The 27,413-nt window shown below is 49.2% G+C and overlaps 1 protein-coding gene across 1 annotated transcript; it reads left to right on the top strand.

Annotated features, from left to right (window-relative positions):
* The first annotated feature begins 7,119 nt into the window (after positions 1–7,119).
* Positions 7,120–12,164, top strand: CDX2 (caudal type homeobox 2). The gene is made up of 3 exons (XM_074943546.1): positions 7,120–7,621; positions 11,045–11,190; positions 11,964–12,164. The coding sequence occupies exons 1-3, from the start codon at positions 7,120–7,122 to the stop codon at positions 12,162–12,164; spliced, it is 849 nt and encodes a 282-aa protein (XP_074799647.1).
* Positions 12,165–27,413: the final 15,249 nt, after the last annotated feature.

The following is a 27,413-nucleotide window of genomic DNA, read 5'->3' as shown; positions in this document are numbered from 1 at the left end:
GGCTAACCCACGGTTCCTCCTTTTCTTCTCCGGCTTGACCACCGAGGGCTTTAAAACAGTTATTTTTACCTTGCAAACAAAGCCTGGGGGGCGGGGGGGGGGCAGAACGGAGCATCTCCGAGAGAGTCCCGGGGGTGGGTCCCCTGCCCCCACCAGTCCCATTCGTGGCAATGAATACATGATTCCACAGCCCAGGAATCCAGCTATCGAAGCGCGTGGTAATGGCCAGCAGCCTAGATCACTAGCTAACCCGGGAGCAGCCTGCCAGGTTTCACACCCAGGGATCACAGGCATCGGCAGTGGGGTGTTGCAGGTAAGGAGAGGGTCTTGAGACGACCCCCTGGCTTGGAGGGGCTGGGGAGTGGGAGTACCAACCAGAGCAGCTCCCCAAGCCCAAGGCTGACCCGGCTGCACGTCTGGCAGGCAGCTCAATTCTGCTTCCCCTCCCTCCCCTCCGCCAGAATGAGGGGCGAGAGCCAGATCCTCCCTTGAGGTGAGGGGGCTCGGCGCTGCAGCCCTTCCTCGGGCAAACCAGTCTCCCCTTGGCCGAGATCACGCCCCAGCTCGTCAGTGGAAATTCCCCCTGCGGGCTGAAGAACGAGCCCAGGATCTGGCCCAGAATTTCAGAGCAGGCCCCTGGGATCTACTCCCAATAGCTCTGGGGAGGTGACAAGCCCTGGCCCCGCGCACTGCAGGGGACAGAGGCAAGGCGAGCCTCCCACACCGTCCGCTATTCCATCGCTAACGTAGCCCCCTGGCTCCCCACAGCCGCAGTTCAGCCTGGCGAAAGGTGGTTTGTTTGACTCCTGCGGGGCAGAGCTATTTGGTAATGTCAGGCTCCGTTCAGCTAGCTCTCCAGCGTGAACACAGATCTCATTTTCCGAACACAATCGGAGCCAAAGTCTGCTTTTGTATTCTGTGCTCCTTAGCCCGAGGCACAGAGCAGGGTTTGCTAATAACATTTTGTTTTACTTATCAATGCAGGAGAGAAGACAGCGGCTTGTTGGTCCAGTCAGTTCACGCCGGTGTCAGGCTGCGGGTTAAATGAATCCTTCTTGCTTTTACCAAATCCTGTATTTTTGATCTGAACCCCTTGGCTGAGCCGTGCAAAGATCAGTTGTCACATCTTATAACCACAGACCTTTAGGGTGAAATTCCAGTTGATTCCAGTGAGATCAACTTTGCCCTGAGTAGGAAATATAGCAAGAAGTCTGAAGACGCGGCACAACCAAGAGAAGCAAACGAGGATTTCGTTCCACCCGCAATCAGCGTTTTGCAACTTTTCGGTCAAACCGTTTGTCCAGCCTCGGACTTGAAAGGCTCCGAAGAGAAAAAGGCTTTGCACTTGGGCCCGATCCTGAGCACGTTGGGCTCCCCGAGTTCCGCGGTGCGGCTTCGGAGCTAGGCGCCTCGCTCGATCTAGTCATTAATAAACTCGGGACTTGCTCAGCCTGGAGGGGAAAATCGTAATAAATAATCAGGCGTTAATGATGCTTCAATTTTGTCCCTGGGGAACGCGGCATTGAAACCAAACGGGAATGTCTCTTTGACAGGCGCGAAAAGTTTGAAAGGAGGGTCTTTGTGATGTGTGTATTGGTGTGTGTGGGTTGTGCAGCTTGCTCACAATGGTGTACGTGCGCAAAGAGAGAGACAGGGAGAATGCGCACTGATAACTGGGAGTTACAAGCCGACACAAATCCCACATCATGGTACTCACTGGGGTACAGTTTAGGTTATTTGCGGTAAAGACCCCAAGACATGTCTCTGGCTGTACTCCCGAGTGTCTTGTGTTGAAGCATATAGCAAGATCGCCTAGCAAACTAGGAGCGGTCCAGTAACAAATAACCTTATTTATACAATTAACAACATGGCCAGGATTTGACAAGGAAAACGTTGTATTAAAATACATACGAATTCCCCTGCCCACCTTCATGTCTATGTGTTGCACCATGGTGTTGCTTTGGGAAGCCCACAGGGGAAAGGGGTGGGGGGATTCGTTCTCGATTGCATTTATTTCCAATTTGCAGGCATGCAAACTGTACAAACTATTACACAATCGTTAAAACCCGTTCCTGATTTGCCTCCCAACAAAGATAAATACAATTCATTGTGTTGGTGGGATATCAGAAGAGATGTGCAAGCGACCCCTCCTGTTATGTAGCTATGATGCCGCACCATCCCAACCGGAATGTCCCATAGATAGAACCTCTGCACACCTCGGGTTTGTTTTCAGTGTGGGGCGCTCTCATGCTGGCTCGGGTGACTGGGACATCCCAGGTAACTCCAGCAAGATCACGCAGCGGATTCTGCTTCATTTCTGCCCTGGAATGATGTTGATTAAAGCCCAGAGCAGGCTAACCTGAGAGGCCGGGTTTGAGCGGCCCCTGGCAGCCAGGGATCCTTTATTTCGCCCCTCGATGTTTTCAGAGATCGAGCAAATAACATCAGACGGGACCAAATAGGCAGGAAGCGCCGAAACGCTACTTGCTGAGAGGAGTTGGGCAGCTGCAAATTTACTCGCTCGCCTTAGAGAGACACGTGTGTGTTTGTTTAACGCTTGTCCACTGGAAAGGTGTCCACGTCAGGGTAAGGGAACAGCCAAAGGTAAAAGCAGAAGGGTGACCTGGGGCGGGGGGGGGAGTAGCAGGTGCGGGCCCGATCCTGAAAGGTGTTGCAGAGAGTCCTGGGAGATGAGGGAGATCACCACACAGGACTGAGGGTCGCCGCTCCCCCCAGTGCCATTGCATCCCCGTGAGTGCTAGTGAGAGATCGCATTCAGCCCTGCACTGATTTTCACCAGGGTTGAATTTGGCCCAGGCTGTGTAACCGAATTTAGCTACAGAAATCTTTTCAGTCCCTTTGTCTCCGGTTTCATTTTTGGCATCGGGCTATTATGGCTCCATTCGCTGTGCAGCATCTCCATTAAGAACCCCAGTTCCTGGAAGGGGGGTAAGTGGTTCAAATAGATCAGTAACACGTTTGCGCCTGACTGAGGCCACATGATCCAGTGAGCCGAGAAGACTTCGGGTCCTGAGACAAGTTGGGACACTGACTCCCTGTCACCTTGAGGCACTAACGTGACTTCTTTGCACCTTGGTCAAAGCTGCTGCAGGACTTGGCAACTGCAGGGGTTTTAACGAGAACGGATCTGAGCCTGCAAACCCTGATTCGTTCGCGTAATCCCTACTCCCGCAAGTTGCCCCCACAAAGTTAAGGGGGCTGCTAGCCTCAGAAGGAGTCCCTTGCTTTGGCAAGGGTTGAATACCACGTTTGCAGCTATTCCGATGCAATGCAACCATTAATAAAACCATAAACCCAAAATAGCTACAATGTGACCATTGACTACAGTTCCTGGCCAGTGAATTACTTCTCGCAAGAGTTCTGGGTACCCCCACTTCCTGTTCCTCCGCCCTATACATTGTCGCGTTTTTGACCCATTCACACAATAGACGACTCTAGCTGGTGGCTTATGGGTCCCTAACGATTGCGATTGACGGGCTAGTCGTCTGGAGCTGTTGAATGCTGTTGTTGGAGGTGATGTGTGGATTAAAGGAATAGCTCAGCGAGCACACCCTGGATTTTATTCTGAGAGTCAAACGCAAGATCAAATAAAACCACACCAAAATGCCTTTGAATAACCTGACTATGAAATTCCCCCAAGAGCAAGAAATTGTAAAGGTATCCATTGGCCCCTAGCTCGCCCTGTCGGGCTAACAGCTGTTCGCCCTCTAAACCCAGGTTCTGGCTGGATTCAGCACATTGATCCCTCATAACTAGTCCATACCTTTGATTGTACTGAGTAAAGTCATACTCTGGGCTTTATTTTAAGCTTCACGGTGTGTGCGTTTTCCTCGAGGAGGCCACGAGGTTTTTCCACCCTCTCCCATCCTCAGTGGCTTTGTATTACCCGTCCCGCTTTATAACAAGGCAGGAGCTACAGCGAGTATTATTCCCCTATCCCTCCTGAGCGGGCGTGCAGATCGCTGCCTTCCCCTCTTTTGGCTGAGCACAGTTCTACCCGCCCCTGTCCCCCAAACACCAAAGTCGAGGCACAAACTGGATCCAAAGTATCTGTCCGCCAGGGAAGCGCGTGTTGTCGGCGCTTTGGGGGATGAAATCTGCTTGCCGCGGAGACGGCGTGCGTTCCCGCAGAGCTCGAGGGCCAAGGGCTGTTGTGCGTTTTGGATCCAATATGTTCAGAGCTTTGTCAGTTTAATGACCCTGTTTTCGGTTTATTGCTTCATCAAATTCGCATACTCCTCGATGTGCTTTGTTAGTGCTTATCGGGAGAGGAGATTACGCTGAAGGATGCAGCCTTTTTCAGAGGTGTGTTTAAGCCTTTGGCATTAGGAGCGCTGGGCTTTTAAAGAATTCTCCAACCCCCTTTTCTCTCTTTCATGTTGGCACTGTGCCATCAAACTGACACCAGGGAAACAAATCAGCCCCCGAGCCAGTGGATTTCTTGTGCTCCGCACGTTCATATTACAGCTGTACAATGTTGCTGCATATAAAATACCAGCAGTGTTTTAAACTGTGTTATATGGACGGTTTCCACGTACAGTCTGTGTCCGTGCTAGCTACAGAAAATGCATAGAGACACTGCATGGGGACAGAGTGCAAATACGTCCACCAAGCTCGCTCGCTAATGAAGGGGATATATTCCAGCTCATAAAAAAGATCTCGAACAAGGGGTGCATCACATCTGAACTCCACTGTTCACAAGTCCCTGGCGTCTTGGGTCACCAGACAGCAAGTGTGAAAAATTGGTACGGGGGTGGGGGGTAATAGGAGCCTATATAAGAAAAAGCCCCAAATATTGGGACTGTCCCTATAAAATCGGGACATCTGGTCACCCTACTGGCGTCACTCCTTCATTAAAGAAAATGATTACAAATGAATCCAGTTGTTGAACAATGCTTTTGCGTGCCGAAGGAGGAAATTCCATGGGGAATATATGAGAGCTAAAATGATCCAAACCTCTTCGTCAGATACATTACACTGCACTACACACTGCCAGGGCTTTAGTGACAAGCCTTTCTGATCTAGCTAGTCCTGAACAGTTGGCCCTGGGAAAAATAATTTCTATAACTAATAATGGGGTCCACCTTTCAGTTTTCATTGCTGAAATCCAGGGGAGTTTTGCCTCACTGAGCGCCGCAGGATCCTGCCCCTATGAACTAGAAATATTAAATGCGAATGGAATTTCCCTGCGCGGTCTACATGACATGAAATGTCAAGCGACGATTCGCATAATTCTCAGCACTGTGATATCGGGTTCTGATCATAAGGTGTTTCTGCCGCGATCACTGATTCTCCCCTGGGGCCGCCCAGAATGACTGAAGGTGGCTTGTGAAGTGGATTTTGAGAAGGGTCAGTGCTGAGTTGTCAAAGTTCTGTGAAACAGGGTGGAAAGGGAAAAGTTTCCATCTTATGCAGTTATCTGTGTGAGTAAAAGACTTCGTTGCTGTGTATATAAAGAGATGCAAATATTCAGCATTTTCTGCATTGTTCCCGCTCAAGGTGACAAGTTAAAGCATAAAAGCACTGAATGGATGGCGCCTCTTCAAAGAGCGAATTGTATAGGAGATGTGTTGTGAGGAGAATGAAGAATTCTCATAGCTAAGTAACATGTTCATAGCTGCTTAGTAGGCGCGAGGAGTTTGATCGGGTTTGCAAGGCGCTTTAAAATGTCAGTTCACCGGGTGAAAAAATAATTTGGTGAGCGCTGCAAATCACCAAAACCATTCTCATGTTTATCCTTGCATCTATGGTGTCATTGCGAGGCACTACTTCGCTTGAACTTAGTTGCAATCGATCAAAAGGAATTAATCAAAAGGGAAAAAGAATTAATCAAAAGGGATGAAATAAACTAAATTCATCCACCGGTTTTCTAGAGTCATAACTGAAATAGGAATAACAAAGATTTAGCTTGAAGTTTGCGTTTAAGGCGTATTTCATATCAAATTCTCCCTCGATTACAATATTTTCTCTCCGTTCAATCTAAACTATCAAATAGGGGCTAACAGATACATTCTATCAGATCAGCAGCGGGCTTATTTTTGTCTTCACTGTTCATCATTGATTATATTTCTTTCCCAACAATAATATCGAGCAATTAGATTAATATTTGTGAAGACAATTCTCTTGATTTTATGCGACCTCTCTTTCTTGAGGCTATTCGGCATGCGTATCCGAAAATTCACCGTGTCTATGATTCTGAAAACGTTTTCAGGAAAGTCTACACAACGCAGTAATATTGTTATATATGAAGTAGAATTAAAACACGATACAGCAAAACGGAAAAGGAGCCACTTATCAAAATTTAGGGGAAACAAAACTTTACTTCGTCGGTAGGAAGTAAAGGAGACGCAAGTGCCTTCCCTTTGGATTGAAAATTCTGTACACATGCACACACATTAAAATAACCCTTGTCTTGTCGATTTCACTTCTCTGTTCCTCATCCAGCAGTCTATGGAAAAGTTATTCTAAACTAACAGCTCTAAAAAGCGAAACGTCTCTACCTGTATATCTCCTTATACGTGCTGTCTTTATAACATTTAAAACAAAAGCAAAAACCTAAACACGGGCTGTTCTGTAAGGTGATGCCTATAGATAGTCCATGATACACGATTCCCATATTCCCACCCTGCCTCTCAGAACTCTCTCTCTCTCTCTCTCTCTCTTTTGCAAGTCTCTTCTTTTAGTTCTTTGAACCTGTGATTGGAGGTTAAAGTGCACCAGGTTGCAATGGAAGGAGGAAGCTCTTAAACAATAAAGGCTTGAATATTTAGCTGTGATCAGGTCGCTGCCCTCTCCTTATCTTTTTAAATGCAAATCTTCTTTTAGGGGTAGTAGCTATATACCCAGCGCCTCTCCACGTCACCTGCCTTTGGTGTGTCTGTGCCATTACTAATAGAGCCTTGTAAACAATCGTTAATCATGTAAGTGCTGCCGGCCAATGGGTTCGGATCGCTAGTGGGAGAGAGACGGCTCTGCAGAGGCAACCAGGGGGACAGCCCCCCCCCCCCCACCAGAAGGGGAGCCCATCCCCAAGGAAGAGAAGAGCCGCTCCAGAGCCCCAAGCAGCATGTGGAGAGCTGCTGCCCGGCTCTCGCCATCATGTACGTGAGCTACCTATTGGATAAGGAGGTGCCCATGTACTCCAGCTCCGTGCGCCACTCGGGGGGGCTCAATCTGGCGGCGCAGAACTTTGTCGGCGCCCCGCAATACCCGGACTACGGAGGATACCATGTGGCCGCGGCCGGGGTGAACCTGGACAGCGCCCAGTCCCCGGGCCCCTCGTGGCCCTCCCCCTACGGCGCTCCGCTGCGGGATGACTGGACCGGCTACGGGCAGGGGGGCCCGGCCACTGCGGCGGCCAGCGCGGTGCACGGGCTGAACGGCGGCGCCCCCGCCGCGGCCCTGGCTTACAGCCCGGCTGACTATCACCACCACCACCACCAACACCCCCCCCCGGGCCCGGCGCCCCACGCCTCCTCCGGGGGCATGCAGCAGCTCAACGCGGGCGCCCCGGCCGCAGAACAGCTCTCCCCTGGCGGCCAGCGGCGGAATCTGTCCGAGTGGATGAGGAAGCCGACACAGCCCGCCCTGGGCGGCCAGGGTAAGCGGCGGAGCGCCGGGGGCCTGGGCGAGCAAAGGACTGAGGCCCGGGAGAGCAGCCGGGCAGAGCGCTGGGACCCAGAGCACGCTGCCCACCAGGGCCCTGGACCGTAGCCCAGCTCGGGGGGTCCCGGATTGCAGCTGAGCCCTGCAGGCCTGGGGCCCTGCGCACCGGAGCTCGGCCTGGGAGCCCAGCCCAGGGCAGTCTGGGAAGTAGCAGAGCTCGAGGACCCTTGTAACCAGCCTGCGCCCTGCTGGGACCCAGAGCCGCCCAGGAAACCGTAACCCTCCGGGGGCTGAACCGCGCGGCGCACAGCTCGGGCTGCACGGGTGGGGGCTGTGAAGGGTAACACCCGGCGGTTGTTTCGCTCGTGGTTTCTCAGCCGGACTGCTTTTCGGTTCGGGGAGCGGAGGGAACCTCATCCAGGAAAACCCTGTAGGAACCAGTGCCCAGGGTTTTCAGTGGCAGGAGGGAAAGCCCCCCCCCCGCACCCCACCCCCTGCTGAGTCCTCTTTCAGTCTGGAGCCACTGGCTCTCGTTCAGGATCGGAGCAGCCTGGGTGCTGCTCGAGAGATGTTTGTGGCATACACGCCTGGACGAGATTTGCAGGGGCATGGGATAATGCCAAGAAGCTCACTCGTTCTGGAGCCCGCCTCAGCGATGCGGGCCCAGACGTTTCACTGGAATAGCCTCACTTCCCATGTATTTATTTATTTTAAAAAAGAAAATAAGGAAGCAGCAGCTCAAAAATGAGGCTCTTCCTCAGAAGGAAAAAAAATCTATTTTCCCTGCGATTGTTTTGCATTGAACAAAAAATACTGAAGCGGGTGGAAAAAATCTTCAAATAACTGGTCTTAGTCTCGACAACACTTGAATTCTAGATCCTTGTGGGGAGAGTTTGTAACAACAAGTAGAGTCGCTTTGGGGCTTGGGACTCTTGTTCCGAGCTGCAGGTACAGAGAGAAATGTGGACCTTTGCTTTCCTTTTGTAAGAAATTAGCTTAACACGAAAAACGTAGGCAGCAAAGACAGAGCCCTGCTGGGGGCCGGGGGGAGGGTTGTTGCCGTACGATGTTAACGCACTGGAGGTTGGCAGCCCCGACCCCACTGAGCTTTGGAACCCCTATTTCAAGGTGTCTTTTGAATCGATGAGTCGTGGGGCAGTCTTGGGGGAGAAGGGGAAGGGGCTTTTCCTAGACGAGCCAAGTTTGGCAGCGGCCGGGAGAGCCTGTTTCTGCTGAGGAAGCTGACCGATTTCCCGACGAGTTAAGTTAAATTTCATCCCAATGGAGTGCTTGCTGGTCCTCCCAGGCCTTCAGTCCGAGTAGCCCTGATTATAGGCACTTAAAAGATTTTTATAACCAATTACAGCCGTATAAATCATTGGCCGGTGTCGCTTTGCATTCGTTTCTGAGTCATTGGGCGCATACCTTTATTAACGTCTTGGTGAGCTTTAGGTCCTCACACCGACCTGCTGCTCCCTCGCTCGGAAATGGGCGAAGGCGGTTCTGAGTCCTGGGATTGTCAGGGTTCGGGCTGGCTCCTGAATTCCCATCCCATCGAGCTGGGGCTGCAACTTATCCTGGGGGGCAGGTTTCCTCCGGGAAGGCGAAACTGATCTGTGCCTCTTTTCCTCCTCGCCTTCGGGAGAGGGCGCGGATCGGAAGGTGTTAAGGGTGGGGCCGGGTGTCTCAAGCCCGATTTTAAAAGTTGCCCCCTTCCTCCCTTCTCCTGGGGGAAAGGAGGCTTGGAGAGGAGCTGCGGTAGATGGGGCTGAATGTCAGCTGAGAACGGTCCGTGATGTCCTGCACTAAGGTGCCAAGGAGGTGGCCAGGCGCCGTTCTCAGTTGTGATGTTAATGTCCCCCGGGTGCCTGGAGACTAGCCAGGAGCTCCTGTTCTCTGCAGACCCTCATCTGTCATGGGCCTTTAAACACATCTGGCTTTGATATACACCTTCCACGCTATTGTCCCTTTTACTGGCCGGAAAGAGGGTGGCAACTTTCGCAGTAAATAATGAATTCTGGCATTCCTCTCTCATCCCCCGGCTTCCCCAGACAACGTGGGGGGCGATCGGGGTTGACCATTTCCCCCAAACCAAAGGGCATCGAGTCAGCGGACTACATGGAAAAGCAAACGACCAACTTTAATGTGAGGGGATCTGCAGGCCGCTGAGCACCCTCCCCAGTGGCCAGCCATCCAGGAATGGAAGCTGTCGGATTTTCCCACAATTCCGTCCTGTTCCCACCGTTTTCCTTTTGGAAAGGGTGGCTGGTCACTTGGGGGGGATGTCTCCATTCAAATGCTGCCTTTGGAGCCAGTGTTTATGTTAATCTGCTCAGCCAGGGGATGAAAGCGCCTGCCGCCATTTGCTCAGTAGTGGTAATTCAAACAGAATGGGGCTGTTATTAAGGCATTGAGAAGGTCTTTCTTTGATAAGATCTCCTTGTCCAGCATTGTTTGCGATTGTGTTCCCCATTCAGCGGCTCTGGGGAGTTTTCTCTGATCAGACTTGTATCTTTGCAGGGCGCTTTTGTTGTGGTTTGCAGAGAGTTTACCTGAACAAAGTCAGCCTGCCGGGCATTACATACCTAGAGGCAGAGCCTCCCCACTCCTCAGATCTTTCTGATGAACAAGAAAGCTGGGGATATAACCAGTTAAACAAGAAACAATCAGAAGCAAGGGAGATCAATTGATTTAGCAATGTACATACATGCTCCGCATAAAAAAACCAGATGCGTCAAACTTGGCATTTTTGAGCACTGATATTTTCTGCCTCCATTCCAGTGTCAGGCTTGTCAGTTCTCGTCTTCAGAAATAAATGAATCCGAGGAAAGGTGCGGATTCAACACACCAATCGCAGATCGTCTGCGCTACCATCGTTTGCTGAGGGACCTCAAAAATCAGGGGGGAAATCTGAGCAATGCCCAACAAGTTTACTTGTGAGACTCTTAAGAGTTCTTCCACTGTAGCAAATAACCCCAGACAACGCGTGCCTACATTAATCAGGGGTTATTACCATAAGGGATGAACGGGAACAGCTGCATTTCAGAACGATGTTCCTTGGAGAAATGGACAGTTAAGGTACATTTCAAAATCATTGACATCTGAGCTGCCCCAGTCTGGGGAATATCGTGCATGCGTTTGGTTCCAAATGACATTCATGCAGTTTTTGCATTATTTCCCCACGGCCTGAAAAAATTGGTTCTCTGCACATCTTCTTTCTCGAGCCCGGCCACGCTCTTTATTAAGTCCACGCTTAGGGATATGCAATCATTAAAGGGGTCCCGATCCTGGACTCCTGGCCCATTGAAGGGGTTGGCCTGGGTGAGGATCAGGCGAGGAGGAGATGGAAAGAATGGATCGGGGGAAAGATTTGCCGTTAAATGTGCCTGATCAGTTGTCATGGATTTCTCCTCTCTAGTTAAAACCAGGACAAAAGATAAGTACCGCGTGGTGTACACGGACCACCAGCGGCTGGAGCTGGAGAAGGAGTTTCATTACAGCCGGTATATAACGATCAGGAGGAAAGCAGAACTGGCCGCTACGCTGGGATTGTCGGAGAGACAGGTCTGTCCTTTGAGCGTTCCCTTCTCTTTATTTCTGAAGTACCCAAATGCTCTTTAGTCCCCCTCCCCACGCCCCCATGCGCTTTGTCACGGCGCCACTGGCCCCAGAGATCATGCAAACGTGGCCGGGGGGATCGGGCCCCCCGCGGGAACAGTCGCAGAATGGCTGGCACCAATCGGCCGGGAAGGCCTAGGAAAGGCGGTACATACCGAGGCGCTGTCTGCTCTTGCCAGGAGCGTGGGTGTTTTCCTAGGTAATGGGGTATGTGACCGTGTCTGCAACTTCTCTCAGGTCTTCAATACCGGTGTGTGCGACAGAGACACAGACCGGCGGACAGGGAGCTTTCCGACCCGACAAACTCCCAAGGGGCCCATATAGCTAGGAGCCTGCCGTGGTCAGCCCACTCGTGCGCCTGTTCGCGCTCCGCGTGCTCCGAGCTGGCGGCCGAGATGTCCGTGTCAGCCCCACCTTGGAAAGCCCTTACTCCGGAGACGCTGCGCGTGGCTTTGGCCTGCGTCAGGAGGTGGGGATCGGGCCCCACTCCGCCCTGAAAGGCTCTGCCGGAGAGTGCGCCCGGCGGGACTCTGGCTGGCATTACACGGGGCTATTCCCTGCGTGTTGCGGCGCAGCCGGGCGGAGGTGGCGGGGCTGGTGGCGGAGCAAACCCCCGAGGTGCCCTCTCCAGCGGCGCAGCCCCGCTCGCCTGGCCATTCTGGAGCCGCTCCGCTCTCTGATCTGACCATCCCTTTCTCTCGCTCTTGTATCCCCGCCAGGTAAAAATCTGGTTCCAGAACAGGCGAGCGAAAGAAAGAAAGATCAACAAGAAGAAATTGCAGCAATCGCAGCCCGGCGCGGTGCACAGCGGCTCGCAAGCGCTGAGCCCAGTCTCCTCCCTCCAGGGATCAACGGGTCCTGGCCCAGCCGGGGGCGCCCTGGGAGCCGCTGGGGTCTTAGCGCCATCAGTGACCCAGTGACCGCAGCCAGAGACTGAGTCGGGGGCGGGGGGGCTTCTGCCCTCCTTGGTGAACAGGAGCCCGACATTCACAGAACCCATCGTGGAAAAGGTCCCTGGTCACCCAAAGACATGGACAGAGCCAAGGCTTTTCCCCTCTGTGCACTACAATGGCCGCATTGACCTTCCTCAACCACACTCCAGCCATTTACTTTTTGTACAAAGTGTACAGTGTGTCTGTTTCCTTGTGCGGGGATATTCATGCTCTTTTGTATTTTTACACCGGGGTTTGCAATGCAGAAAATACCAATATAGCCGAGAGCTGAACCGAAATAGCCTGTAAGTTCTCAAACTCGGGATCGGTGTGCATGTTTTCATTACACAGGCTGGGCTAGCGAGGAACCTTAATAGCAAAATGTAAAGCACATTTGCCTTCCCCAACCATACACCTCCAAAATGACCATCTTGCCTTACAGCGGGGGGAAGGTAAGATAAAAAAAAAACACTGCTTAAATGTTCAGAAGTGAATTGCTTAATGTTAGCCACCTGTAAAAGAGCTCATCAATCTGGCGCCGATAGTCACCCCGCCGGGTTTATTAGCGGAGATATTAAGAGGTGAGCTCTCCGGTGGAAACTGCAACCAGCTACACTGGCAAGCGTGAGGATCCCTGCGGGTGTGATATTGTTCCCACGCGGGTTGGGAGGAGGGAGTTAAGAAATGCACCCAGTGGCATGTTCTGTTGTTTAAATTATGCGAGTTCTTTTCTCCCTAACCGAACAGCTTCATAAACCCACGAGCCTTCCTGGTTTTCCAGGCTTTATCCAAGCTTTATGATAGGGGGGAAATTGAAAAGAAAGACCCCAGGGGACTCTCTGAGCGGTAAGAAGGGTTCTTCAACAAAGCTGCCTGGAATGCAGACATTTGGGGGTTGGCAGGTTTCAATCTTTTTATTAAATGGGGGAGAAAGACCAAAATATGGGTTCTTTCGCCAGATCTGGACACTGATGACAGCGGGGGGAAAATCTCTGCAGTCCCTGGTCAAGCTTCAGTTTGGTTTTCATCGTTTTATTGTAGTATTTACTCAACTCGTTATCCAGAATCTGGAAAATTAGTCTTTGAAACACACACTGGCCAAGTCTTTCCAACCAGGTCGGAAACTGCATGTACTCATTGCACCTGCCATCCGACAGGGACCACCAGCCAGTCTGTACTCAGCGGGGCATTTGCAATATACTTTACCCGGGATTTCCAGTTAGCAGTGTGACTATGAGGGTGAAATGTATTCGACATTTCATACCTGTTATTGCCTATGGTAACGCTTGAGCTCCTGGCCCCCCACCCCCAACATCGTTGGCCAATAAACTATGGCCAAAGACAGCATTGGTGAGGACTTGTTCATGGTGCAATTTTTACTCCATCATCCCTTCTGGGAATCTGGTCAACAGCAATAATCAAGGGGGGAAATAGTCTGTTAAATGCTTCCTGCTATTTTTATTTATAACCTTTCCATGCTGGTGCAGTTTTAAATACACTGATTTCCACGTGTAATTTTAGAAAGGCTATTAATAAAATGAGGGGGGGCTCTTTTATTACCGACCTTGTTTTTAACTACGTATTAGGGCTAGGGCAGACGTCTGCTGACAACGGAGAGGCTGTGTAAGTGTTTGTGTAGCTGCGGTGTGATTCCACGCAGTGGGGGGTTGAAGATGTGTTAGAAATTAAGGGTCCTCCAAAGAGGGGAGTTCAGTGCTGCATGCAGGCTCATGCCCGAAGACAGAGAAGCTGACGTCATGTGCCAAGCATGTGAAATCCATATGGGGCTTCCCCCTGGGCTCTGCAGTGGTTTTAAAGCCCTAGTCTCTTTTGTTAGTTGCTTCTAATATAATCTGATGAGAAGAGGTTTGGGTTTGGGTTTTTGTTTGTTTGTTTGTTGTCTCTGTTGCAGATCTCGTGTCCTGGTGTATTTTGAAAGGCAGCGTGCACCGAAATCTGGCGGCTAACAGTGTGCGCCCCTGCAGATGTATGCGAATGAGCGTGTGTGAGACAGAGTAGGTGTGGATGGCTGTTAGGTAGGATGCGGTTTTTGTAAAGCTGTGAGCAGCATCTGCGGTATTTGAAGATCTGGCAGGCTGGTTGGAATAGGGAGCTGGTCCTATCCACTGAAAGCCTCATTTTTATACCCACTAAAAGCGCAGCGCCGGGAAGCCTGTCAAGGGCCCGCTCCCCCGGGCCTAGCCGCTAGACCCTGAAGCTGGGAGCGGGGAGTCAGTGGGGAGATGTATCTGCTAGGATTCTCTCTTTGTGCTGTTAAAAGAAACAAGCAGGGGGAAAGTCTGGCCCGTGTGTTCCCAACCGGCCCGTGTGCCAGCCTTGGGACGCGGTCAACCCGGCCACGCTGGATCATCCTGAGCAATCAGGACCGTCTCACCCCCAACGCTAAAAAACCCCACTCCTGCCTGCAGCGCTTCTTCATCCCTGCCAGACAAGAGTCGTGCCTGGAACTGCAGGATCCAGTTAAAACCAAAGCCAGCCTTTCTCTCCCTGCCCCAGCCCCAGCCTGGCAGGAGGGTGCGGGCTGGCCTGGAAGGCCTGTGTCCAGCCCCCGCGGGGTGCGGGGGGGAAACGACTCTGCCCCCTCTGGCTCCAAGGGCGCAGCCTTCGGCTGCCCTCTGGTGCGCCAGGGGCCGCGCCCGCACGCCATTGATCCTCTTGCTCCGCCGGGCTGGAGCTGGCGGCTGGAGCTGCTGCCTCCGTTGCTATGCGTTGCTGTGAAACGCCTGTCAATAAACCGTGTTTGGATTGTGGAGCAGAGCGCAAGGTTTGTTTGCTCAGTGGTTAGAGGTTCAAAAGTCGGCATTGTCCTACTGCGAACGATCCCAAGTTCTTTCTCCCTCAGGAACACTGGCTGCAGGGGCGGGGGGAGGCATGTCAGTGTCTTGACTCTGGGCACATTTATTTGCTTCCCGGAATAATTAATGGCTGAGCAGGAAAGATGACCACTGAGTTATGAAAGGCCATCAATAAGGAAATTAAACACAACGGATCTATGGGTGCAATACGCAACCTTTACTGTGGTTTTGCTGGCATTTTTCCATTCTGCAGGAGCTAGGCTGGGGCGTCTCTGCTTGCAGGGCTGGCAAAGCCGTGGGGTTCCCGTTGCTAGAGGCCAGGGAAGGAAATGAAATAATAATAAGTAGGGTGGCAATTAGGAAAGCTTCCCTCTAGTGGAATCTGTTGAATATAGTCTCCGAAGGAAAACGCTGGGAGCCTCATTTGTTGCCACATTTAACTGTGGTCTGCAAATGATTGTTAAAACAGCTGGGCTGGTGTCCTTTTTGAAGTTGGTTTCCCTGTTTGGTTTTATCTTAGAAATATCAGGAATATCAGCTCTTCTTGTGTTTTCTGGAGGACTTGTTGGAGCAATCAGAAAATGGTTACCTACCTCCTCTTCACTGAAGGGGTGGGGGCGTTTAATCTTTAAAAAAGAATTCGTTTCTCCAACATAATTAAACCTTATATTCCAATATGTGGAGACAAAGCCGGAGTTTTAAACAGCCTGACTACAAATCTGTTTCCTTCTTGGTTACTCAGCGCTGGCTTTCTCTACTCTTGGTACAGCATCATGTCACTAGTTGTCAGGGAATCTTCGAAGTCTCAACTTGCCAGATAAAACAAAGCAAAAAAAAAGTACTAACCTATCCACCCCAATTTAAAATATTTGTAGTTGGGGGAAAAATCTTTCAGATCTTCCTGGTCCCTATGCATCATAAAGGAGTACAAGAAGGCACGTGCTTTGTTTGTTTGTTTTCTTTTGTTCATTTCAGGTGACTTTTGAAACTAGTCAATACAAAATCCTGGCAGATACGCTGCAGCGTGAGCTTCCCTCATTTGTCCCTGGGAGCTGGATTATTATTTTAACAGAATTTTTCTCCCCATTTTTTACTCTGAAGATTCTAGGATTCTGGTGATAGGTGGTAAATAAATATTTCTGCTTATATGGCACCTATCAGATAAGGTTCTCAAAGCGCATGATAAGCACTAATGAATGTATCCTCACAGCACCCCTGTGCGGTATGGCAGCACAATTACCTCTCCCTGGTCCAGGTGGAGAAAAGGAGACACAAGGAGCTTAGGTGAATTGCTCAGGAAACAGAGCAGGGTATAAACCCCAGAGCTCCTAGCCCTATGTCTGAATTTGGAGGCCGCCCTCTGCTCCCTTTTGCAGGGATAGGCCGAGGGACGTCCTTCTGCCCCCACTTCCTTCACCTAGGCCCTCCCCAGCGCTATTTTCCCTCGCAGTAACTCCCAGCGAGGAAAATGGGAATGATACAAGCAAGCTCGCCGCATGTAGCTGAAATCCGAATTCCAGCAATCACTTCCCGAGCAGGGCGGACACCCAACACTTCTATAAGTCATCGCCCTTTTGTTGCTCGAGTTTCCAGCCTCTCCCTGGCTAAATAAACGCCACGTTTCTCTAACTGCGAGCATGTTCTATATCAACGTGGTTTGTGTCGTCGGCCTGTTATCTCAGCACTTTAAACCCGAAAGAGGGAAATAACAGGCTTCACACAAATGGTAGTTGAGAAATCTCACTCCAGGACAACTAACGCAAACAAGGGAAAACAATGACAAAACTATCCCCTCTGCTTTATAAACATACAATCGCCTTGCTCTGGCTACCTTATTTCCACTCATCGATGATTAGCTGAATTAATTGCTAGAAACAAGTATCTCAACCGTGGGTTAGAAGCCAGATCCTGCCCTATGGAAATCGATGGGCGTTTTGCTACGGACTTCGAGTGGAGCAGGACAAGGCCCCAGATACAAGAACCAAAGAGCTGAAAGATATCTCCATCCACACGTACGTCAATGGGGGATATAAAAAAGGAAGTGAGCTCTATGGCCTACTGAAGTGTCATTGATACCTAAATTGCTGTACCCAACCAATGCTTTATGATCAAATGTAATGCCAAAGGGCCATATATCGTCCTGAGTTCACGTGTGATAATGACAGCTATTAAAGGGAGCCCCATGTATTGATCTAGAGCAGTTCTCACAGCTGGATGTTTGTATCGGCTGCAAGCCGAAGCTGAAGCCTGAGCAGCTAAGAAGTCAGGCACAAAATGAACCCGGGGGCAGGCACTATCTAGCCAGCGTATGCTGAGGAATACATCGATAAGGAAAGGACCGGAGGCAGACAGAAAATGCAAAGTACAAGAGATAGGGGCGATGCGGATATGATCAAAAGGAGTGGCACAGCCAGATCCAAAGGCAAACGTTCCTTTACCAAAGTACAAAAGACAGGGCACAAAGTAATACACAGCCTGCGTTATTGCAGGGAAAGAAAGGAGAACAAACCAAACAGACAACATTACAACCGCAAATACTGTTGCAGAGACAGGAGACTCAAGCCCAGAGACCCTTTCCATGGTAAGCGCTCTAACGCCCTTATCAGAGGGGTAGCCGTGTTAGTCTGTATCCACAAAAACAAGGAGGAGTCCGGTGGCACCTTAAAGACTAACAGATTTATTTGGGCATAAGCTTTCGTGGGTAAAAAACCCACTTCTTCAGATGCATGAAGTGAAAATTACAGATAGGGGCATAAATATACTGACACATGAAGAGAAGGGAGGTACAGTATATTTATAGGTTTCAGAGTAACAGCCGTGTTAGTCTGTATTCGCAAAAAGAAAAGGAGGACTTGTGGCACCTTAGAGACTAACCAATTTATCTGAGCATAAGCTTTCGTGAGCTACAGCTCACTTCATCGGATGCATCCGATGAAGTGAGCTGTAGCTCACGAAAGCTCATGCTCAAGTAAATTGGTTAGTCTCTAAGGTGCCACAAGTCCTCCTTTTCTTTTTACAGTATATTTATGTGTCAGTATATTTACGCCTGCATCTGTAATTTTCACTCTATGCATCTGAAGAAGTGGGTTTTTTTACCCGTAAAAGCTTATGCCCAAATAAATCTGTCAGCGGTCTCCTCCTTGTTAACGCCCTTAGTCATCCAAGTGTTCTTTGATGTCAGAGCCCACTGTAAACTCTTGTAGCTTTGCCTTGGGGCTAAATCCCGTTTCTTTTGCTTGTCCCATTGCCTCCGCCCGCCCTCTGTGCGTTAGGGAACTTTAATCTGTTTGCGACAGAACTCCGAATTCTGTAAGGAACGTAGCCTTCCTTTAATGATGGGACTCTAGAAAATAACACTTTCTAGGGCCGGAGTAGTTTAGTTGTTAGTTCGCAGCTCTAGAAGCCCAAACCAAACCTCTTGAGGTCTCATCCTGCCAGTATCACTAACTCGTTCTGCAAATAGGCAAGTCCCTTAAGAGCCCCTCTTTGTAAAAATTGGACAATTTTACCTCCTCCCCCCAGGAGTTATCAGGAGTAACTCATGTTTGCACACAGTTGGAAAATAGCTATATAATGGCTAAATATCATTAGCCATGTTTAGATACGTCTCCCACAATTTCATTTCAAGACTGTTATGAGTGGCCGTCTGATGACACACCAAATCATCCTCCACCTGAGATGTATTTGCATACCGCAGCTCTGTTGGTTTACATGCTCTAAAAGTTGCCTTCAGTTATTTATAAAGTCACATTTCACTGCCATAAAATACGTAAAACAGCCTCAGGAGATAGCTTTGTTGATAATATTCGCTGCTAGTTGTCAACGCATTATTGCTTTATGGGTATAAAAGCCCCTACAATCTAGGGTTTTTTAATTTACAGAATTGAAGATTAAAACAGGGAATTTACGTTCATTCTTGCTGTGGTTTTAAAAATCAGCCCCAATTAGCTATAGGGGAGAACTAATGACTCGACTTTAAAAGCACATTGACTGCTTTAGGACTCTGGGATTGCACTAATAGAAGAAATGTTTCTACTAGCAAGTGTATGAAATGCAACATATGCTTATAATATTTGCTAATTTCCAGAAACACACTTCACGCTGTTTAATGGTCGCAGCCAATGCCTGCTGAAGTCAATGGGAGTCGGCGGCTCTGAAGGCCATTACTGACAGAGGACTTCATGCAATGACAGACTCTCGCTGACTTCAGTCGGTATCGGTGTGATTCAGAACCGAAAGCAGCTCTCTTTTATCAGCTAGTTTTTTGTTTCCCATGGTTTCCAGGCAGGAAATGGGATCATCTTCCTCGTCGCGGTAACCACATGTCACGATTAATAATATCATACCCGGCGTCTCATGCCCTCCTTTCATTCTCCAGCCTATCTGGCCCCACCTGGGTTCCCCCCCTTTCTCACACTTTGTAAATACGAGGAAACCACGACGAAGCGGGCAGACTTTGTGCTGAAATAAAGATAAAACGAGCTAACAAGAGATGCATCCGAGTTACTGGACTGGAGGAGACTTACAAACAAGAGCAGCGTTTTCCCTCCGAGCTACAATACTATGGCTTAGTACGGAAACAATCGTCCAACTCAGACCAATCTGTGAGTACGCCTGTAAATGACCACCACAGCCCCATGTGGTGATTACAAGCACGTGTCTGTTACGTGCAAAACACCTCAACCACCAAGAACTCACAATCCTGTCCCACGTCGCACCATTATCCCATTACAGACAAACTTCTCAATCTGGTTACCCACATTTGCCCTCTCGTTTTCCCCCCCGTCAGCCGAGATCACACGAATCTTCAAGTTCTTTTTTCTAAATATTAGGGGTCGCACATTGTGACCGCAAGGCCATATTACGCCATGAATTTTCGAGCAGAAGTCCCCATTATAGTCAATGCCGTCGGAACTTCTACTGAAAAACTGGTGACAAGAGATGGCCTTCAGTTACACCAGTGTAAATCCGGAATGGGGTTATTAAAGGTGAGCTAGGATCAGAGTTTGCCTCGAGAGGAGCAGGCGACGTGTCTCCCTGTGCCAGGGCAGTATTAATGAGTGCATCTTCAGCTTTTCTCTCCATCTTTTATTCCTCGGTGTCTTTTAGCACATTTATTACTTTCTCTAACAATGTACAGTTATGAACTTTTTGCAGACGTGCTAAAGTACTGTAGGGCTTGGAGGTGAAAATATTCTCAATGTCATGCAGCTTTTGGGTTCATTTGGGCTTACCGGTTTTGAGAACCAGGCAATAGAGGTCGCCTGTATGGACCAAAAGTAAACTCTAACGCTGACTTCCCACTTCAGAACAATAGACTAACCACATACTTTAGATACTAGGAGGACAATTAATAGTAATAAAATGCATAGAACAAGCAGAATCAGGAGCTTTTTCCTCTCGGTCTGGTAGGATCTAGATATTTCCCCTTTACATTTTCTCTGGATTTAGTTTGACTTAGTTGACACCAAAGTGTACTTTGTAGCTGTACTTAGCACACCGGCAATAATAATTAATAATTAATACATTATGCAGCGCCTAGGAGCCCTAGTTATGGACCATGACCCCATTGTGCTAACTGTACTAACAAAAATATATCTTTAATTAATATTCATAGACCTTGAACCTATGCCTTTCTTTTGACAGTGCTACACTGGCTTATAACAAATAAGCCTGTGCATGGAATACATTTATTATTTAGACCAGTTCCGAAAGGCTTGCCACTGCTTAGCTTGTGCTCTTCAGCTTTCTTCGAAGGATTTAACCTGCAACTGCAAGCTCTTTCTTTCCGCAGTCACAGGGGTGAGGAGTTATTCGTTTGTTAAAGCTATGACCTTCCCGCCAAGGGACGTATAGAAACCTGCAAGTTTCTATGAAGCTAAAACTCTTCCGGTTGTTCGCAGGAACTCGCTGTTACTAAAATTAGTGACTAGTTAGAGGTGCGTTTCTCTGCCCTGGGTTGGTCATTTTCAAAGCCTGGCACTGTTGGGAAGTGGCCAGCAGATGGCAGTATTGGCCCTGACACTGGACCGGGGGAAGGCTGCTCCCAGGAATCTGTCTGCAATTACTTTTCTTCCTCAGTTCCTCCTCGGTTTCCAACCCTCACAAACAGGTTCCAGCCAAATAGCTCCTCCTGCAGCCCCATGTGACCAGCTCCATGACTCCCTTCCCCCGTCCCTCTCTCGAGCTTGCAGCGGGCGCCGGGCGGAAGGAATCAGTGAGAAAGCCGTGGGAGCACAGCCATAGGGAATGCCGGCAGAGGTGAGAGCCACTATTAATGAGCAACATTAACACCTTCCCGCCACCTTCCCGGAGGGTCTGCCACCTTTGCACGAGCTCACGGCAAGGAAGAGCGGTGGGGACTGCAAGCCACTGCCTTTGTTTAACAGGAAGAAGCTCCCGCGCCAGGACACTTATAGGTGTTACCTGTGGCAAGCGAAAATAGCGATCTTCCCTCGCAGGTGTCCCCAGTACTTCCCAGAGTAGGAAACTGGTCTGCCATTCTGCGCCGCTAGCAAAGGGGCGAGGAAACACGTGCCCGCTATTGATGCTGGAATCTTGGGCCCAGGCCTGGCGGGTTCTGTTCCAGGATCATCAGGCAGCGCCCCGGGAACCTTTGAACAAAATTCATTCCCGCAAAGAAACCAAGTTCCACTGGGCCTTCCCCCGCTTTGTTTACCCTCCCCTTAACCTTTCTAGTTCCCCGTTGACTCCTTCATGCGCTTCTTTACCTTTCTGGCAATCTCACACCAATTCACACTCTTGATTCTTTAAAAAGCAAAGTTCTAACCTCCTGAAAATGGAGGATCATCACCCACGCAAACCGATCTTCCCCGTGGGGAAAATAACAAGTTTAGAGTTCAGTTAATATTCATAGATCTTCAACATATTTATTTACTCTTACGGGGTACGTTGCTTCAGGCGAAAAACTTGCATGGATTCTATTGAGATGTCGGCAAATTCTGAAAACCTTGGATCTTAATATTACATTTTCCTCGTGTTCCCTTTAGTTAAAAGGGGTCAGCGTAATAAACATATCCTGCAAAGTACGCTGATAGAAGGGTACCATCCTAACCTTAGCAAGTAATCTGGGCCACATTAACCCATGGCGTAACTCGACTGGAGCAGAATTCTCTCCGCCTTACCACCTGTACAGCCATTTACAGGTGTACAAAATGCTACCAAATTATGCTGAGCAGGTGGAAGAGCCTGATCCTATTCTGGCAGAAGTCAATGGCAAAACCTTCCTTGTCTTCAGTGGGAAGAGGGTCAGGCCCTAAATGACTGGTATTTCCTAAGTTTTGAGGGTTAGACTTTTCAACCTCAATCGTGTTCTAACTCTGTGTGTGTTTTCCTAGAGTTTAATAAAAAGCAAACCGAAAAAACAGAACTTCCATTATGTGGCATCGTATTGACAGTCACCGGGGTAGGAACATTTTAGAGCCTCCGCACAGACCTCTGAGCTAATGGAATAACTGGTAGGAATAGTAGGTTGTTGTGGAGTATTGAGGACTGTGTTGGAACTTTAAAAGCGGAAGGGTTTCCTGGTTCTGCTGGCAGGCAGAGGGGCTGGGAAGCAGAGCGTGAAATCAGAGTAAGTCTGGGTGAGTCATGCCTCACTGCCTTAGAGAGCAGCCTGCTTTCTCTTTCTCTGTTTTGGGCTCTTGTGTGTTATTTTTCTGAATTCTAAGAAATAAAATAACATTCAACTGCAACCTTTTATGTTTATCTCTAATTTCTCTGTGTGTATGCTGTGAACATAACCTTTGCATCTCTGTGGACAAGCACTAGAGGGGTATAGGACACACACTTTGCCAGGAGGTTTCACAGATACTCACTTACAGCAAAGGAATGTTGAGACTAAGGAATAAAGGGTTCCGTTCCAGGCAGGGGAGCGGACTGTGTTCCAAGGAGAACAGACTCTTCTGTCCTTGCTTACCAAGTGTGACTCCATCTGATCTGACATCCTCGGACCTGTTCTTGTCCCAGCCTCGGTTCTTTGGCCCAGTCTCATTTTTATCAGGCCTCTCATCCCAGTCCCAATCTCTTTACTCTGTAAATCCTAGTCTCACCCCTCTGCACTACCAGTCCCAGTCTTCTTGCCCAACTGTTCACAATCCTCCTCCTTGCTCTTTGTCCCTAGTCTCCTTGTCCAGCCAATTTCAGTTCCCCGCCTCCTGGCTGCTCATCTGATCTGTCTGTGTCTCTCGCACACCCTGACTTCCAGTCACCCCACACTTCCACTGCCCAAATTCCTCCTCTCCATTGCCTCTCAGTCCCAATATCCCTTCCTCTGTTCCTCATACAAGCTCAGTATCCCTCTGGATCCCTGTCCCAGTCTCTTTGCCCAGCCACTCCCAGTTCTACCCTCGTAGCTCAACTCCGTGTGATAGCCATCTCCCCTCTTATTTCTTTTTCTCCATCCACTCGTTCTCAACCCCAGTCTCCTTGGCCAGCAATTCCCAGTCTCCGCCTGGCTGTCAGTCACAGTCTCTTTGGCCAGTCCATCTTACTCTTTCCTCCAGCTCCCAGGCTCAGTATCCTACCTCCCCAAGTCCCTATCTCCTTCTCCTGCACAGCTAGCTTCCTGTCCCCGTCTCTCACCCTCCCTCCTCTACCCCAACCCTTGTCCCAATCTTTTGTCCTCACTCCCTCTCCTCTCCCATCCCTGCAGGTTCAGTTTTTGTTCTCTGCGTTCAGATCAGGTAGCTTCTTTCTCCTTGTTGTCTAGGCCCAGCAGGGATATCATTGAGAGTACAGGACAGAGCATCTTCTTGCTCTCAGTTCAGGTACCCAGCCCAGGCCACTGCAGCCCAGAGCTACAAACACAGGGAAAGTTCTGCTCAGCCCTGGGCACTGGAGCATGCCCAGTGGGAATGAAACATTCAGGGAATTTCACTGCTAATGCCCAATAAGTCTCTACTGAGCATGTACAAACTGATTTTTCAAAGGCATGTAACATGTCCAAGGTTGGGCAGATTTTCATAGGGATGGGAACGGGCATGTCCCTGACATAAAGGCCATCCTTCTGCCAGATTTCAAATTCCCATTACAAATCAAGGGGATAACAGAGCTTCTCAAAGAAAGATCGCCAGATTTTTTTAGTAAGGGCAAAACAATGTGGTTTTCCCTTGCCTTTTTCTCAGAAATGGCAACATTGATTTAACTAAAATTTTCCAGAACTATTCAGCCTGAGGCAGACACCAGGCATGGAAAATAATAGCCCAAGCAGACAAAATTTGGCAGTTATAAGAAACCGAAAACAGGTTCTCATAATGGGAAATGTCAGGCAACCTTAGGAATAGTCAGAACTACTAATTGTACCTATAATACAGTAACAGTGAAACTTCAGTGGCAGAGAAGCAGAATGAACTTCCTAATTTCCCATCACCAGTGAAAGTAACTAATGTGCTGTTTGCCACATCTTCTGGATCATCAGTAAAGGTGTTCAATAAAACTGGACTTAACACCTATTGCTATGATCCTGCAAAATACTGAAACCTGTACTTAATTTTAAGAAGCCAAGGAGACCACTCGTTTGCTTAAAATGAAGCAAGTGCTGTGCTGAGGCTGGACAGACATCTGTTCCCCCATGGATATTTATTTAGCCTCTACCCTCACATAGTCTTTCTGACCATTTCGAATGCCCACATCCAAACTAAACAGACTTATTTTTCAAGTAAGATAGGATGGGGCACTATATCAAAGGCTGTACTATCAGCTAGCTATATTACATCCATTATGCTCTGTTAACCCAGTTCTGCTCTGACTTAAGTCAATGGGGCTTTTGCCACTGACTTCCCTAAGGGAAGAGTCAAACCTTGATTTTGTAGTTCATTAAAATGAAAAGAAAAAAAAGAAACCACTAGGTTTCTATAGCATTATTTGTTCTTTATACACATATAACCAGTTCCTCAGCTAGTGTAAACTGATATAGCTCCATTGAAGTCCATGGAGTTACACCAATTTACATCAGTTAAGGGTTTGGCCCCTCTTAGTCATTGCTCATGATTTTGTTATCTCCTAGCTGTTTACAGACTTTTCCCCCCCATTTAACAATTATTCAACTACTTAGTGGGACTTACAATTAGCTATCTCAAAAGTAATCACTAGGATCCCTCCTTCCCTCCATTTTTAAGAGACTGGGAATTGCATTTGCATTTCTCCAAATCTCTAGTAGCTCTCTATTATCCATAAGTCTTCTCAAAGAATTCTCGACAGTCCAACAGCAGATGCGAATGAGTTTGTGGTCTCTAACCAGTTCCTAGTGACCAAATGACCACATCAGAAACCATCAACGTAATAATAGTAATTATTATTTGTAAAGTGGTAGCACCTAGAGGCCTCAATCAGGGACTAGGGACCCATCATATTGGGTGCTGTTGTCAACTAGATGGTAACTTTCTGGGCAGTCTCAGCTGAGGCCAAGGAACAAAGGGACTCATAGACTAATGTTATGTCTAAAGTGCATCTGGGAGCGAGCCACCCAGCCCCAGTTGACAGATTTGTGTTGAGTGGATCTTGCGCTAGCGAGCATAGATACTGGTTTTTTGTTGTGCCTCTGGCTGTAACTTGAGCTCTCAACACCAGGGAGGGGGACTGAATGACCATCTCACCATAAGAGGTAAGCCTGCTTTACTTCTCACCCAGGGTGTCTGGATCCTCAGCATTTGGTTCAGGAGTTTCTCATCCTTGCTCTCCCTATGTCCGTGTGGCCTGTAACACATGCACACTACAGAGTCTTCTTTGTTTTTCATTTTTCTGCATACATAGGCAAAATATTTGCTACCTACTTCACTGTCACATTCTATCTCACCTTTTGATACATATAGTAGATGTACCTGCCTCCCCTCCACCTCTTCTCCCTTTGGGACCTCTTCTCTTCAGCACATCCCAGATTTTATGTGCAAAGTGAAACCTTCCATTCCCGGTACTGACTGCTAATTGTACAAGCTGCCTAAGGACCCCTGCTGTCAATTTTGAACCCTTATGATAGTGGAGACTGGTCAAGTCACTTATCAACCCAGAAGGTCAAGGATCCAGGGACAGCATCTGTGCTGAGGCCCACAGGATGGGTGAAATCAAGGTTGGTCACTATAATTTATTGCAGCCCAAAGCATTATGGAGACTACTCTTCCAGTCTGTGACACCCACCCCCAGCATATCCCCTATCCTGGGGGCTATAAAAGGGTCAGTGTAGGGCTGCATGCAATAGTCCTATGTCATTCCTGCCCTCTAGTCATGCCTCCTCATCCCCTACACGCTGTCAGAGAGGTGTATAGGGCTCAAGGCAAGCCCAGAGCCCAGTACTCTGCAGGCTAATTTCTGTGACCTACGGAGCAGAGCTGCACAGAATTCTGCAGAAAACTGGGCCCTCTGGATGAATGCTAACTGACAAGGAAATCACCAGGGAACTGTCCATTGGGCTGAAACGGTGACTGGGGAAAGGCACCAAAGATGAAAATAGAGCTAAACATGGATTATTCCTTTGCACTGCAGCAGGGTGGAGTGCTCCGCTGGAAAGCCCAGGGCCTCACTGGGCCCATCAGAGGTTTGCTCTGCACTGACGGGGATAAGACTAGGTTCAGTCTGTGCTACAAGTGCCAGCTTTGGTACTGGAGCAAGCATCTTCCCCTAACACAGTGAGCTCCTCTCCAGGACGTGTTCCTGTCGGACACACAGTTCAGCCCAAGCTCCTTTGTGTAGAGATCAGACCTTTACCCTGGCGCAAAATTTCACCCTCGTAGTTTTCATCAGTAGAGTTCTGCTCTGGCATGGGTCAGGAGCCAGAAACTTGCCTCTCCTCCCTCCCCTGGACCTCGGCATGGCTTCAGGCCCTTTCTGCCACCCCCAGTCCCAACACTGTTTTTTTTCCAATGGATCCCTTTTTACGAGCACCTAGGCCCTACTGGAGGGGGCTACCCCTACTGCAGCCTGCCAGCCCACCCCCCACAGCTCTCTGGAGAGCAAGCCCAGGTGATCACAGTGTTGCTGTCTGCGCTCCCCCACTCGTCGCAGAATGAGCTCCCCCTCTTTGTCTCCTGTTCTCTCCTTTGAAGGCAGCAGCATGGGAGCAGGTTATGAACCCCCAGGCCTGCCCCTTCGGGAGACGTTATAGAACATTACACATGGAGGCAGGGGAGTGGCAGGCCAAATGGCAGCTGGGCAAGGTGAAGATGGCAGCTAACTGGATAGTGAGGTGTAAATGGGCGTTTGTTTTCAGCTCACAAATCGGGTAAATGATGAGGCCATTTTCCTGGCTGCCTAGCTACATTATACACAGGGCAATGGTGGGTTCTCCATGGGGTTGAATTCCCTCCTTGGGGGCCTTATGTGCATCCCCTTTCCCCAGCTTGTTCCTCCTCCCCTGCCCTTGTTTCCATGCTAGGGGCAAAGTCTTTCCTCTCCAGACGCAGAAGAT

The sequence above is a fragment of the Natator depressus genome, chromosome 1 (genome assembly GCF_965152275.1).
Source record: "Natator depressus isolate rNatDep1 chromosome 1, rNatDep2.hap1, whole genome shotgun sequence".
Taxonomy (NCBI): domain Eukaryota; kingdom Metazoa; phylum Chordata; order Testudines; family Cheloniidae; genus Natator; species Natator depressus.
This window is presented reverse-complemented; position numbering and strand designations above follow the sequence as displayed.